Raw genomic sequence first — 14545 nt, forward strand, 5'->3', positions numbered from 1 at the left:
TCTTAATGATTTTCAAGCTTATCTTTGTTTCCATGCTCACTTCCTTGGACAGGACTCTTCTCCTCCTACCCCAAAAAAAATGACGTTCTGCTGATCCCTTCACCCGCCTCCTATATTCACCCTCCACTTGGACCCCTTCCCCTGGCCTTTTACCTGTCCTCAATCTCTTTGTTGAAAACTGCCGACGTGACAATGGCCGTCCCAATTTCTCTGCTCCTCTCACCCACTCTAACCTATCCACTGATGAAATTGCTGCACTTTGTTCTCAGGTCCAACCCTAACTTTGTTATCTAACAGGCTGACAAAGGTGGTGCTGTTGTAGTCTGGCGCATAGATATTTACCTTGCCCGAGACTCAGTGCCAACTCTCGGACACTTTTTCCCACCAGCTTCTGGACCATGATCCATATCTGAACATCAAACCATTGTTGCCAGGTCTGTCACTGACCTCATTACTTCTGGACATCTCCCCCCTCCTACCTCCCCCAATTAGCTCCAACCTTGTAGTCTCCCAAACCCAGACAACCTACTTCTACTTCGTTCGCAAAATCCACAACCAGACTGTCTGGTAGGCCCATTGTATCAGCCTGATTCTGCCCTGCCGAGCTGATTTCTTCCTACCTTGATTCCATCCTCCTCCATTTGGGGTGGCATGGTGGCTCTGTTTTAGCACTGCTGCCTCACCGCCAGTGACCTGGGTTCAGTTCCGCCCTCGGGCGACTGGATTTTGCATGTTCTCCCCGTGTCTGCATAGGCTTCTTGCACATGCGCCAGTTTCCTCTCCCAGTCCAAAGATGTGCAAATCAGGTGGATTGCCATTGGAAAATAGAACATAGAACATAGATAGAACATAGAACATAAAACAGTACAGCACAGAACAGGCCCTTCAGCCCACAATGTTGTGCCGACCATTGATCCTCATGTATGCACCCTCAAATTTCTGTGACCATATACATGTCCAGCAGTCTCTTAAATGACCCCAATGACCTTGCTTCCACAACTGCTGCTGGCAACGCATTCCATGCTCTCACAACTCTCTGCGTAAAGAACCTGCCTCTGACATTCCCTCTATACTTTCCACCAACCAGCTTAAAACTATGACCCCTCGTGCTAGCCATTTCTGCCCTGGGAAATAGTCTCTGGCTATCAACTCTATCTATGCCTCTCATTATCTTGTATACCTCAATTAGGTCCCCTCTCCTCCTCCTTTTCTCCAATGAAAAGAGACCGAGCTCAGTCAACCTCTCTTCATAAGATAAGCCCTCCAGTCCAGGCAGCATCCTGGTAAACCTCCTCTGAACCCTCTCCAAAGCATCCACATCTTTCCTATAATAGGGCGCACAGAACTGGACGCAGTATTCCAAGTGCGGTCTAACCAAAGTTTTATAGAGCTGCAACAAGATCTCACGACTCTTAAACTCAATCCCCCTGTTAATGAAAGCCAAAACACCATATGCTTTCTTAACAACCCTGTCCACTTGGGTGGCCATTTTAAGGGATCTATGTATCTGCACACCAAGATCCCTCTGTTCCTCCACTCTGCCAAGAATCCTATCCTTAATCCTGTACTCAGCTTTCAAATTCGACCTTCCAAAATGCATCACCTCGCATTTATCCAGGTTGAACTCCATCTGCCACCTCTCAGTCCATCTCTGCATCCTGTCAATGTCCCGCTGCAGCCTACAACAGCCCTCTATACTGTCAACGACACCTCCGACCTTTGTGTCGTCTGCAAACTTGCTGACCCATCCTTCAATCCCCTCATCCAAGTCATTAATAAAAATTACAAACAGTAGAGGCCCAAGGACAGAGCCCTGTGGAACTCCACTCACCACTGACTTCCAGGCAGAATATTTTCCTTCTACTACCACTCGCTGTCTTCTGTTGGCCAGCCCATTCTGTATCCAAGCAGCTAAGTTCCCCTGTATCCCATTCCTCCTGACCTTCTGAATGAGCCTACCATGGGGAACCTTATCAAATGCCTCACTGAAGTCCATATACACCACATCCACAGCTCGACCCTCATCAACCTTTCTAGTCACATCCTCAAAATACTCGATAAGGTTTGTAAGGCATGACCTACCCCTCACAAAGCCGTGTTGACTGTATTTGATCAAGCCATGCTCTTCCAGATGGTCATAAATCTTATCCCTCAGAATCCTTTCTAACACCTTGCAGACGACAGACGTGAGACTTACCGGTCTATAGTTGCCGGGGATTTCCCTATTTCCTTTCTTGAAGAGAGGAATTACATTTGCCTCTCTCCAGTCCTCAGGTACGACTCCAGTGGAGAGCGAGGATGCAAAGATCTTCGCAAGTGGCGAAGCAATTGCATTTCTCGCTTCCCAAAGCAGCCGAGGACAAATCTGATCCGGGCCTGGCGACTTGTCAATCTTAATGTTTGTCAAAATTTTCAGCACATCAGCTTCGTCTATCTCTATCCATTCCAGCATGCACACCTGCTCTTCAAAGGTTTCATTCACTACAAAGTTCGTTTCTTTCATAAAGACAGAAGCAAAAAACTCATTTAGGGCTTCCCCTACCTCCTCAGGCTCCACACACAAGTTCCCTATGCTATCCCTGATCGGCCCTACTCTTTCTTTGACCATTCTCTTATTCCTCACGTAAGTGTAAAATGCCTTTGTGTTTTCCCGGATTCCTTCTGCCAAGCCTTTCTCTTGCCCCCTCCTGGCTCTCCTCAGACCATTTTTGAGCTCCTTCCTTGCCTGCATGTAATCCTCTCTAGCTGAACTTGACCCTAGCTTCCTCCACCTTATGTAAGCTACCTTCTTCCTTTTCACTAGAAGCTCCACCGCTCTCGTCATCCAAGGTTCCTTAATCTTACCCCTTCTTGCCTGTCTCAGAGGGACATATTTACTCATCACTCCCAACAACTGTTCCTTAAACTGTCTCCACATGTCTATAGTTCCCTTACAATGGAACAACTGCTCCCAGTCCATGCTTCCTAACTCATGTCTAATCGCATCATAGTTTCCTCTTCCCCAATTAAATATCCTCCCATTCTGCCTAATCCTCTCCTTCTCCATAGCTATGTAGGATTACAGTGACGGGGTAAATCATAGTGGGATGATTTTCGAAGGGTCGGTGTGGACTTGATGGGCTGAATGACCTACATCCACACTGTGAAGGGATTCTATGATTCATCCTCTCTCCACTTGGCAAGACCCTGCCCACCTACCACCATGATTCTTCTGATGCCCTCCACCATATTGAAAGCTTCCAGTTCCCTAGGCCTAACTGCCTCCTGTTCACCATGGACGTCCTATCTTACCCACCAGGATGTCTGCGAGCTCTTGGGTTCTCCAGGGCCCTGAACACTCCCCATCCACCACCACTCTCCTCCACATAGACGAACTTGTTCTGTCACTGAACAATTTCTCCTTTAATTTAGCCACTCCTTTGACTTGGCAGAAGTGAGATATGGGCACACGCAGGGATCCCAGTTATGCCTGCCTCTTTATGGGGTCTGTGGAACAATCCTTGTTCCAGTCTTACGCTGGTCCCCTCCCATAACACTTCTCTCGAGATGTCAACGACTGCTTCAGTGCTGCTTCATGCTTTTCCCAGGACCTTGGAAAAATTTGTTCATTTTGCCTCCAATTTTCCACCCCTCCTATAACTTTTACATCACCTATTTCTGACACTTTCCATCCTTTCCTTGACCTCTCTGTATCCATTTCAGGAAATAAACTGTCCACTGCCATCCACTATGAAGCTATTGACTCCCATAGCTGTCTTTACAACTGCTCTTCTGACCCCATGCCCAGCAAGGACTCTATCCCATTCTCCCAGCTCCTTTGCCTGTGTCACATCTGTTCAGATGAAGTCACTTTCAAAACAGTGCTGCTGATAATGCTTGCTTCTCCCATAACTGTGGTTTCCCATGCACGTTTGCTGACAGGGCCCTCAACCGCATCTGACCCATCAACTGTGCTTTCGCTCTTGTCCCTTCCCATCACTCTTAGAAGCATGATTGCATCCCTCTTGTCCTCACTTTTCATCCCATCAGCCTTCACATTCAAAGGATCATTCACTGCCATTTCAGACAACTCCAGCAGACCGACACCATCAAACACACCTTCCCTTCACTCCTCCATCTGCATTCCCCCGGAATCGTTCCCTTTAGGACACCCTAGTCCATTCCACGACCACCAACCCCACCTCCCCCTTCACATGGTGCCGTCCAATTTAGCTGCAGAAGGTGCAACACCTGCCCCTTCACCACCCAAGAACCTAAACAACCTTTCTGGCTGAAGCAGCATTCCCCCTGTACCTCCTTCAATCTTGTGTATAGTATTTGTTGCACCCATGTCACTTACTGTATATTGGAGAAACCAAACGCAGACTGGGTGACGCCTTTTGCAGAACTCCTCCAATCCGTGCGCAAGCATGACTGTGACATTCCCATGCCAGTTATTTTACCAGCATCCTGCTAACATGCCCACTTGTCCTTGGTGTGCTGCAGTGCTCCAGTAAATCACAGTACAAACTGGAGAAACAACAAGTAATCTTCAGACTAGGCACTTTGCAGCCTTCTGGACATAATATTGAGTTCAGCTCTTGCAAATTGTGAACGAACTCCCATTTCTTCCCTTTCTTTTAGCTTTACTTGTATTATCCTCTGTCACCATATCTGCCCTTCCTTCCTCCCACCTTGGTAGAAGTGCCAGCTCTTTCAAGTCTGGGGGTTAGACACACCGTTGTTCTGCCATTCTCAAGTTGTGATCATTTAATCTGAACTGTCAACATCTTTTCTCCACCTGCACCCCCACTATCTCCCCACCTCAACAGTTGCATAAATGCTGCATCCTCCACATTTCATTTCAGCTCTGATGAAGAGTCGTCTTGACTCAACATTTGCTTGCTCTCTCCACAGATGCTGTCTGACCCACTGTGATCTTCAGCATTTATTGCCCTCTACTATTTTTTCCTCATGTGTTGTCTACCTTTTTCTTCAGAAAGCATGTTACAGTATTTTGCTGATTTTTTGGCACCACTGACATCGTTGCAGATCAAACAATGATTGTTGCATAAAATAGTAAGATTTTCAGTACAACTATGCAGCAGGCTCGAATGTGGTTTTATTTGAATGTATTTGAAGTTTTGAGTCTTTGTGCTATTGGCCTTTGGTAATTTCAGCTGCAATAGTACGGAAGCCCTGTAGTACCAAAAACAAGAGGATAGCCGAAAAATTGCCACACCAAAGGGAAGGAATACCATAGAGTGAATTATGCTTGTAATGTTATAACTTCAACATGATCAGAAAGGGAAGCAATAATATTTGAGAGAAGAATCCTAATTATTAATGTAGATATATTTAAACTTGTGATCATCTTTTAGCATTCATTTACATTGTGTATGAGTGTAAATCTCTGAAAATAAGAAAATTGGATAAATGCAAATAGCAAAATTTTAAGATAAACTTAATAGTGCAGCCAATAGAAAAGTGTGTTTAGTAAATCTAATCTTCATTCATAGGATCCTAAGAACCTCTTGACACTCTAGGAAACCTGCATAAGTGTTATGTTATGTAAGTGTTATGGACTTCAGTAAGGCATTTGATAAGGTTCCCCATGGTAGGCTCATTCAGAAGGTCAGGAGGAATGGGATACAGGGGAACTTAGCTGCTTGGATACAGAATTGGCTGGCCAACAGAAGACAGCGAGTGGTAGTAGAAGGAAAATATTCTGCCTGGAAGTCAGTGGTGAGTGGAGTTCCACAGGGCTCTGTCCTTGGGCCTCTACTGTTTGTAATTTTTATTAATGACTTGGATGAGGGGATTGAAGGATGGGTCAGCAAGTTTGCAGACGACACAAAGGTCGGAGGTGTCGTTGACAGTATAGAGGGCTGTTGTAGGCTGCAGCGGGACATTGACAGGATGCAGAGATGGGCTGAGAGGTGGCAGTTGGAGTTCAACCTGGATAAATGCGAGGTGATGCATTTTGGAAGGTCGAATTTGAAAGCTGAGTACAGGATTAAGGATAGGATTCTTGGCAGCGTGGAGGAACAGAGGGATCTTGGTGTGCAGATACATAGATCCCTTAAAATGGCCACCCAAGTGGACAGGGTTGTTAAGAAAGCATATGGTGTTTTGGCTTTCATTAACAGGGGGATTGAGTTTAAGAGTCGTGAGATCTTGTTGCAGCTCTATAAAACTTTGGTTAGACCGCACTTGGAATACTGCGTCCAGTTCTGTGCGCCCTATTATAGGAAAGATGTGGATGCTTTGGAGAGGGTTCAGAGAAGGTTTACCAGGATGCTGCCTGGACTGGAGGGCTTATCTTATGAAGAGAGGTTGACTGAGCTTGGACTTTTTGCATTGGAGAAAAGGAGGAGGAGAGGGGACCTAATTGAGGTATACAAGATAATGAGAGGCATAGATAGAGTTGATAGCCAGAGACTATTTCCCAGGGCAGAAATGGCTAGCACGAGGGGTCATAGTTTTAAGCTGGTTGGTGGAAAGTATAGAGGGGATGTCAGAGGCAGGTTCTTTACGCAGAGAGTTGTGAGAGCATGGAATGCGTTGCCAGCAGCAGTTGTGGAAGCAAGGTCATTGGGGTCATTTAAGAGACTGCTGGACATGTATATGGTCACAGAAATTTGAGGGTGCATACATGAGGATCAATGGTCGGCACAACATTGTGGGCTGAAGGGCCTGTTCTGTGCTGTACTGTTCTATGTTGTATGTTCTATGTTGTTTTAGCAATAATTTGGTATCAGTTAGTTTGAGCCAGTGGGATATATTGTCAAGAACAAATTCAAGTTGTATGGCAAGCTGTAATCTTAGTTGCTGGAATACACTAAATTTCGTTATTTTAAATTTAAAAAATCAGAATTGTTTTAAAAATAAAATGTGTAGCATCATTAAACTTAGCAAATTTTAAACATTTTTATTGATACTGATGTGAACTTTGAATCACTTCAGTATTAAAAATAAATCAGGATTTTTAGATTAGTGGCTTGCCTAATTGTTGTAGGTCTTCCGTTGAAAGATGTTTATTTTCTTCAATCCTAGAACTGCATCTGTTTTTCCACTTTAACTGCATTTCTAGAACCTTTCAGGACTGTACTAAATGTTGCCTTTTTTTTGTTGTTTTGTTCTAAATCTACTACTGGTTTATTTTACCTTGAAAGAATTGAAATTAGCTCACTTAAAATTTGCCTTGCTATTAGCTGCATCACTGCCAATGAGCGAAGTCAATCAGTTTGATGCCAGTGAGAGATTTAGCTGTATAGGTACTAGTGAGAAAGAGCAATCATTTTGATGACAATAGAAAGGTTTAGCTGTCAAGTAAAGATTGCAGGTGGAATTGGAAATTCTGTTTTTACACCTGTTTTAACCTTGTGAAAATTTGAATGAGAAGATTTGTCAATTTCAACACCGCGGTTAATTTAAGTTCTCGTGGTAGGATATATAAAATCCAATTCCCATCTTTAAAACCAACAGGAGCTTATGTAATTTATTGTGATGGAGAGAGAGAAGTAGGAAGTTGTGCTTTCAGGAGGGATTAAGTATGGTAATAGAACCAGATGTTTATATTGTTGTTTCGGTTCTGATTTCTGTATTTGAGTGACTGTCTAACTACATGATGATGTGGACTTTTTGACTAAAGAATCAAAATCAGTGGTTTTTAATTTGTGTTCATTTAAGTATTTTGTCTTTTTCAGGATTGTTCTAAAATAATGCCTTAATTTTTATTTTTGTGTTTCCTTTTAGGACTGCTGCTGTTTTTCAGAGGTTTTATCAACTACCTGAAAATCAGAAATATGTCTGAGAACGTGGCTGCGACACACCGGACCAGACTTTTTTTCTTGTACTAGAGGTAATGCTTCATTTCAGTGGGTATACCAATAACAATTTGAGCACTGCCTTGTTTCTATTATCATTTATCTGTTTTTTTTTTAAGTCTTCTTCAGATCAGTCTGTTCAGTATGATTGAAATGCATTTCTTCTGAAGTCCATTGCTTGTGTCCTGATTACATTTGTGCCAGTTGTGACAAGGACATTGCAGATGGAGAAAATGTGGGACATGTAATGGTTGCATTGTGACCCTAAGAATTGTATTTTTGATCACTTCTGTTCAGTTATGTCTGTTGGTTTGAAATATTCTGATGAAACAAATGTCATGGTTTCTAAACTTGAAGTGGAATGTTGTGTGCCATTTCAAATCCTGCCCTGTGGAGTCAGATCCAACATGCCTTTCCGCTTAGATATTGATCCCAGGCTTTCGCAGCAGTCTGTCACAGTCTAATATTCGTACCTATATGAAAAAAAATTGCCACCAACTCAATGTAAGCAAAATTGAAACTGTGCTCTACTGTAGTTTCTGGCCTTGACTCATGAAACATGAAAACGTGAGTATGCAATTTAGCCTGTGAATTCTGCCCCGCTTTTCAGTTCAATGATAGTCGATTATTCGACACTTTAGTGCCTTTACCTACCCCATCCCCATAACTCAGTCCATCATAGATAATCAGAAATCTACAGTCTTTACCTTAAACAAACTCAGACTGAGCTTCCATAACCGTCTGTGATACAGAATTCCAAAGATTCAATCTTTTGTGTTTAAAAAAAATCTCATCTTGGCCCTAAGTGGTTTTCCCTTATTTTTTAAATTGTGCCCATTGGTTGTAGATTCTTCAACTGGGGAAACATCTTACCTGCATTGACTCTGTGTATCCCTTTACGTATTTTCCAAGTTGCAGTGAGATATCTCTCTTTCTTCGAAGCTCTAGAGAATGTAAGTCACTGTTTTTCCACACGGTCTTCGTTGAACAGCCTTGTCATCCCTGGTATAAGACTAGTGAACTTTTGTTGCACGCCCATTGTGGTCATAATATTTTTTTCCTGAGATAAGGAGATCAGAATTGTATACATTATGCCAGCTTGGGTCTAACAAAGCTTGTGCAGAATTGAAGCAAGATTCACTACTGCTCTCAAATCTTCTTGCAATAAAGACTAACGTTTCTTTAGCCTTCCTAATACCTTGCTGCATCTGCAAGTTAGCCTTTAGTAACTTATCCATAACCACACTTAGGTCCCTTTGTACATCTGTATTTTGTAACTTCTGCACATTTGTTTCTCCCACCAAAGCGGTTAACTTTGCAGTTTTCCACATTATATTTCATCTACCATGTTATCGCCCAACCACTAAGCCTGTCCAAATCATCCTGAAGCTACTTTACATCTTCCACACAGCACACATTCCCTCTTAGCTTTGTGTCATCTGCAAATTTGTAAAGATTACTTTTGGAGCCCATCTCCAAATTATTGACACATACCGGAACCAAAGTACTAATTCTTGCAGTACATCATTAGGCACAATCTACCAATGCAAGTGTGAATTTCAATCTGTTTTTTGTCTGTTGATTATTTGCTAATCCATGCCATCACATTATCCTCTCTTCCATGTGTTTTATTTTTTCTGATAAGCCTCTTGTTGTGGCCATCTGAAAATCTTTGTATATTATGTCTATCAAATCTCCTTTTATCAGTTTTGTTAGTAACATTTTCAAAGACTCCAAGTTTGTCACCCACATTTTCTGATTCGTAAGTTCATGTTATCTATGTGCAATCAGATCATTATCATCCAAGTAAGTTCATTTATCATTTATAATATTATGTAATAGATGCTAACAGGTTCCCTACTGTCATCAAAGTAATGACTCACGTAAACATATGCAGCTGAGTACATTTCTTATGTCTGCTCTGCTCCAAGAATTGCTTTCTTGTATCCCTATGTTACTCAATTCATTACTTACTTAACTAAGTCACGTTAAATAAATCAATACTTGCTGCTCCTGCTATCTCAACACCTGAGTTTGTATCATGAGTTGACTACTCATTTTCTGAAATATTGTTCTTGCAGTTTATTTTTAACTTATCCCCTTGGGATACAGGATACAAGATAAACTCTGGTTCTGCTGTTCTGAGCAAGGTTTAATATGTTATTGTAGCCAATGTCTTCCCTTCTTTTAGAGTCATAAATGAAGCTAACGTATTACCTCTTGGCCATTTCTTTTCCATTGGGAATATACTGTGGTGACCAGAATTGGATACCTTATTCAGTGAGATATTGACCTAGTCATACCTACATTAGCATTATCAGACAATCATCACAGTCATCCCACCCATTTTGTATCCAATCTAAGTTGAACGTTTTCCAAGCGGAGGCTTGGGGACCGCTTTGCAGAATACCTACGCTTGGTTCGCAATAAACAACTGCACCTCCCAGTCGCGAACCATTTCAACTCCCCCTCCCATTCCTCAGATAACATGTCCATCCTGGGCCTCCTGCTGCGCCACAACGATGCCACCTGAAGGTTGTCAGAACAGTACCTCATATTCCGCTTGTGAACCCTGCAGCCCAATGGCATCAATGTGGATTTCACAAGCTTCAAAATCTTCCCTCCCCCTACCGCATCCCAAAACCAGCCCAGCTCGTCCCCACCTCCCTAACCTGTTCTTTCTCTCACCTATACCCTCCTCCCACCTTAAGCCACACCCCCATTTCCTACCTACTAACGTCATACCACCCCCTTGACCAGTCCGTCCTCCCTGCCTCCCCACACTGCAGTGCCTGTGCTATTGAATGCCTTTAGGGAGGGAATTCCAGGATTTTGACCCAGTGACATTGAAGGACGGGTGATATATTTCCAAGCCAGGATGGTAGTGGCTTGAAAGGGAACTTGCAGATTGTGATGTTCCCATGCATCATCTGCCCTTGTCTTTCTAGTGGTGGTGGGCTTGGAAGGTGCTGCTTAAGGATCTTTGGGGAATTTCTGCTGTGCCACTTGTAGATAGTACGCACTACTGCTACTGAGCATCGGTGGTGGAGGGAGTGGATGCTTGAGGATGTTGTGTCAGTTGAGCAGGTGGCTTTGTCCTGGATGATGTTAAGCTTCTTGAATGTCAAAGCCGAACCCATCCAGGCCAGTGGGGTTTAATCGATCACACTGTTGACTATGGCCTTGTAGATTGTGGCCAAGCTTTGGGGAGTCAGGAGGTAAGTTACTCACCACAGTTTAACTAGCCTTTGACTTGCAAAAGAAGCAGGGCAGATATGAGAAAATACCTGTTCACACAGCCAGTAGTTAGGCTGTGGAATGCATTGCCTGGAAATAGAACATAGAACAGTACAGCACAGAACAGGCCCTTCAGCCCACAATGTTGTGCCGACCATTGATCCTCATGTATGCACCCTCAAATTTCTGTGACCATATACATGTCCAGCAGTCTCTTAAATGACCCCAATGACCTTGCTTCCACAACTGCTGCTGGCAACGCATTCCATGCTCTCACAACTCTCTGCGTAAAGAACCTGCCTCTGACATTCCCTCTATACTTTCCACCAACCAGCTTAAAACTATGACCCCTCGTGCTAGCCATTTCTGCCCTGGGAAATAGTCTCTGGCTATCAACTCTATCTATGCCTCTCATTATCTTGTATACCTCAATTAGGTCCCCTCTCCTCCTCCTTTTCTCTAATGAAAAGAGACCGAGCTCAGTCAACCTCTCTTCGTAAGATAAGCCCTCCAGTCCAGGCAGCATCCTGGTAAACCTCCTCTGAACCCTCTCCAAAGCATCCACATCTTTCCTATAATAGGGCGCCCAGAACTGGACGCAGTATTCCAAGTGCGGTCTAACCAAAGTTTTATAGAGCCATAATGTGGAGCCAGATTCAAACGAGGCATTCAAGAGAGTATCGGAAGATTATTTGGATAAATATAATGTGCAAGGATATGGGGGGAAAGCAGGAGATTGGCAGTAGGTAATAATGCTCATTTGAAGACATAATAACCAAATAGCCTCTTTCTGCATTGTAACAGTTCTGTGATGCTGCAATGTATGAAGACTGACTAGGCAGGCAACATCTAAGGGGATATTGTTTAAAAAATCTGAATTGTTCAATTTTTTTACAAACACATTAGGCCACTGCCAGCTTATATTTGACTGTAAGTTAGGGACAGGTTTGTGTCATGGGGTCCAACAGCAGGTTTGAAGTGTGAGGAAGCATTGACCAGACTAAGTTCTGAAGGATTTTTTTGGACTCCTTGAAAGAGCGACATCGCAATGAAGTCTTCAGTCCCCTCAGACTCAATCACAGCCCCAGTAAATTTGGATCATTTTCATCACCAATCCTCCATTTCCCTATACCCAAATTTCAATTCTGATCATGATCTGCCATCACCTTCCTTCCTCATAGCAGCATTGATTTTCTTGGCCCCACAGATGTGATTGCAGTCTGCAGCCTTCGTCCTCCACAGGCTTCCCACCACTGCATAAGGTTGCCTATATGAGGCCTGTTGTTAAGATTGGCAGAAGGTTCACATTTCTTACCTTGCTCTCAGAAAATTTGTCATTCCCAATTATTATCAAGGCTATGGGCTTATAGAAAATACATGATATTTATAAATGATTATTTTTAATTCGAAGCCCAATCTCTCTCAATGGTCTGCTTTAATTGCATTGACTATTTTAAAACTTTTATCTTATATTTTAATTTTTGAATAGTTTAATTCTCTGTTTGACAATTAATTTTTATGATATGCATACAACCAACAGTACCTATTCAAGTTTAGGAACACCCTAGAGACAAATGCAACGAAGTTCTTAAAAAAAGTTAAGTTGGGATCATTAATCTTTAAGTGACTGAAAATATTTCAAACCATTCATGTAATAACAACAGCTTGTATTTACACAGAGCCTTTACAGTAACAAAATAGTCTATGTTCCTACATCCCAAGGTGTTTCATTGGTGGCATTGTAAAAACAAAGTAAACTGAGACATAAATGGACATATTAGGACAGATTTCCATGTGTTGTCAGAGGTAAATTTTAATATCTCCTTATGTAAGTTGATGTGTTTTATGATGTCTGCATGACACACCTTGGGATATGTTATTACATTAAAAGTGCTTGAGAAATACAGATCAAATAAAAATAGAAAATGCTGTAAAAACATAGGTTTGTCAGTACCCGTGGAGAGAGAAACAAACTTGAACTATTAACCTTGTTTTTCTAAATCGATATGCTTGGATGATAGATTGGGGCTTATGGTGTGATGAATGTGTAGTATTCATAGCCCAGGCTTATATAGAATTAATAATTCTTTCAGTAAGCATCAAAAGATTCATTACATAGACTGAATTGTTCCCTGTTGTCATTTTTTGCCTCCAGAACAGTGTTGTTGAAGATTAGGCGGAAAATTGGGAAAAGGAAACTATTCTAAAATGGTTAATTTTGTAATTTTATATCTTTCTTCCAGTATGTGGCTAACGAGGAACTCGAACATTCCTTCCTAATGTGAAATGTCCAGATGTTGTGCTTCAAGCTGCCAAGTTATTTGGATGTAAAACTACTGAAGAATAAATAATTTAAGATATGGCAACAAAATCTAAGTGGAATAATGAATCTCAAGACACTTCATAAAATGGGCCGAGTTCCTGAGTTGCTAGATGCTGGAACCTTCCCCTTCAAATTTAAGTCCAGTGATCTTTTCAACATATAAAGGTTCTAATCTACAAATTGCTACAGAAGAAATAAAATGGAGCCTTTTTTTTTGAACCCTGAATCATCGATCAAACATTGACATTGAAATATGTCTGTGACTGAACACCCAAAATGCTTCAATGTCCCACCTAACTAGGGCGTAATCAGTTGATCGATTTGATTTAAAGCAAACTGACCTATTTTTAAACTATTTAAAATGATTGAGATTTAAAAACAGCCTTTTTCTTGCTAAATTGGAAATATCTGAAGAACAAGCATGTAATTTACTGGAATTAGGATTAGACCTGTATTAAATATCTTGAAATGCCTTTTAAAAGTTGCAGAACACGTAGTTCCCTTATTTGTATGGTTTTCTGCTTTTGAAATTGCTTTGATTGCTTATTCTCAGTGCCCAGTCTACAGTGACTATTGCATGACATGAAACTGGTAACAATTTCTTTATTGGCTGAACTATTGCTTCGGATTGCTAGAGAAATATAACTGGAATTTAATTTTAACATTGTGGTTGTAAATTATTTTTTACACCAATTATTTCTGTGTTCTGTTTAAAGTAATCTAACAGTCAAATGATGGAGTTAGAAAGGATTGTTCATTTGATTCTGTGCTGATTTTCCTTTCTTTTAAAATTGTTTCTGTTGAACTAGCTTACAACTAAAGTATACGTAATGAAGAAAATCAAGTCTCATTTGAAGCCAGTGATGGTGGCTTCAGTTATGATTTTACAGAGATGTGAAACAGTATCCTGTACTTGTAAAACTTGAGGATAAAAGAATAAATGCTGATTTAATAATTTGATTTTGTTTTGTTTTCACCAACTCATTATAGGAAAATGAACTTCTATTTAGTTTCTGAATTTAAATAAAAATATATTTAAAGATTTTTGTAAAAATATAGTGCTTTGTATTTATCATCTGAAAAACATTAATTCTTTCATTTAATTACATCTTGAAGAAGCATTCTTGGGTTTCTGCATCCAAATTTTGGAAAATGTAGGGTCATAAGAAATAGATGT

At 41.5% G+C, this 14545-nt stretch overlaps 1 protein-coding gene across 3 annotated transcripts in view; it reads left to right on the forward strand.

Moving 5' to 3' along the window:
- Positions 1–14328, forward strand: part of ndfip2 (Nedd4 family interacting protein 2) — a 110614-nt gene extending 96286 nt beyond the window's left edge. For all 3 annotated transcript variants that reach the window (XM_059646515.1, XM_059646516.1, XM_059646517.1), the window contains 2 exons: positions 7738–7843; positions 13289–14328. In XM_059646515.1, coding sequence (XP_059502498.1) covers positions 7738–7841 — 104 coding nt within the window. In that variant the 3' untranslated portion in view covers positions 7842–7843; positions 13289–14328. The remainder of the gene's footprint in view (positions 1–7737; positions 7844–13288) is intronic.
- The last annotated feature ends 217 nt before the right edge of the window (positions 14329–14545 follow it).

The sequence above is a fragment of the Stegostoma tigrinum genome, chromosome 6 (assembly GCF_030684315.1).
Source record: "Stegostoma tigrinum isolate sSteTig4 chromosome 6, sSteTig4.hap1, whole genome shotgun sequence".
Classification (NCBI taxonomy): Eukaryota; Metazoa; Chordata; class Chondrichthyes; order Orectolobiformes; family Stegostomatidae; genus Stegostoma; species Stegostoma tigrinum.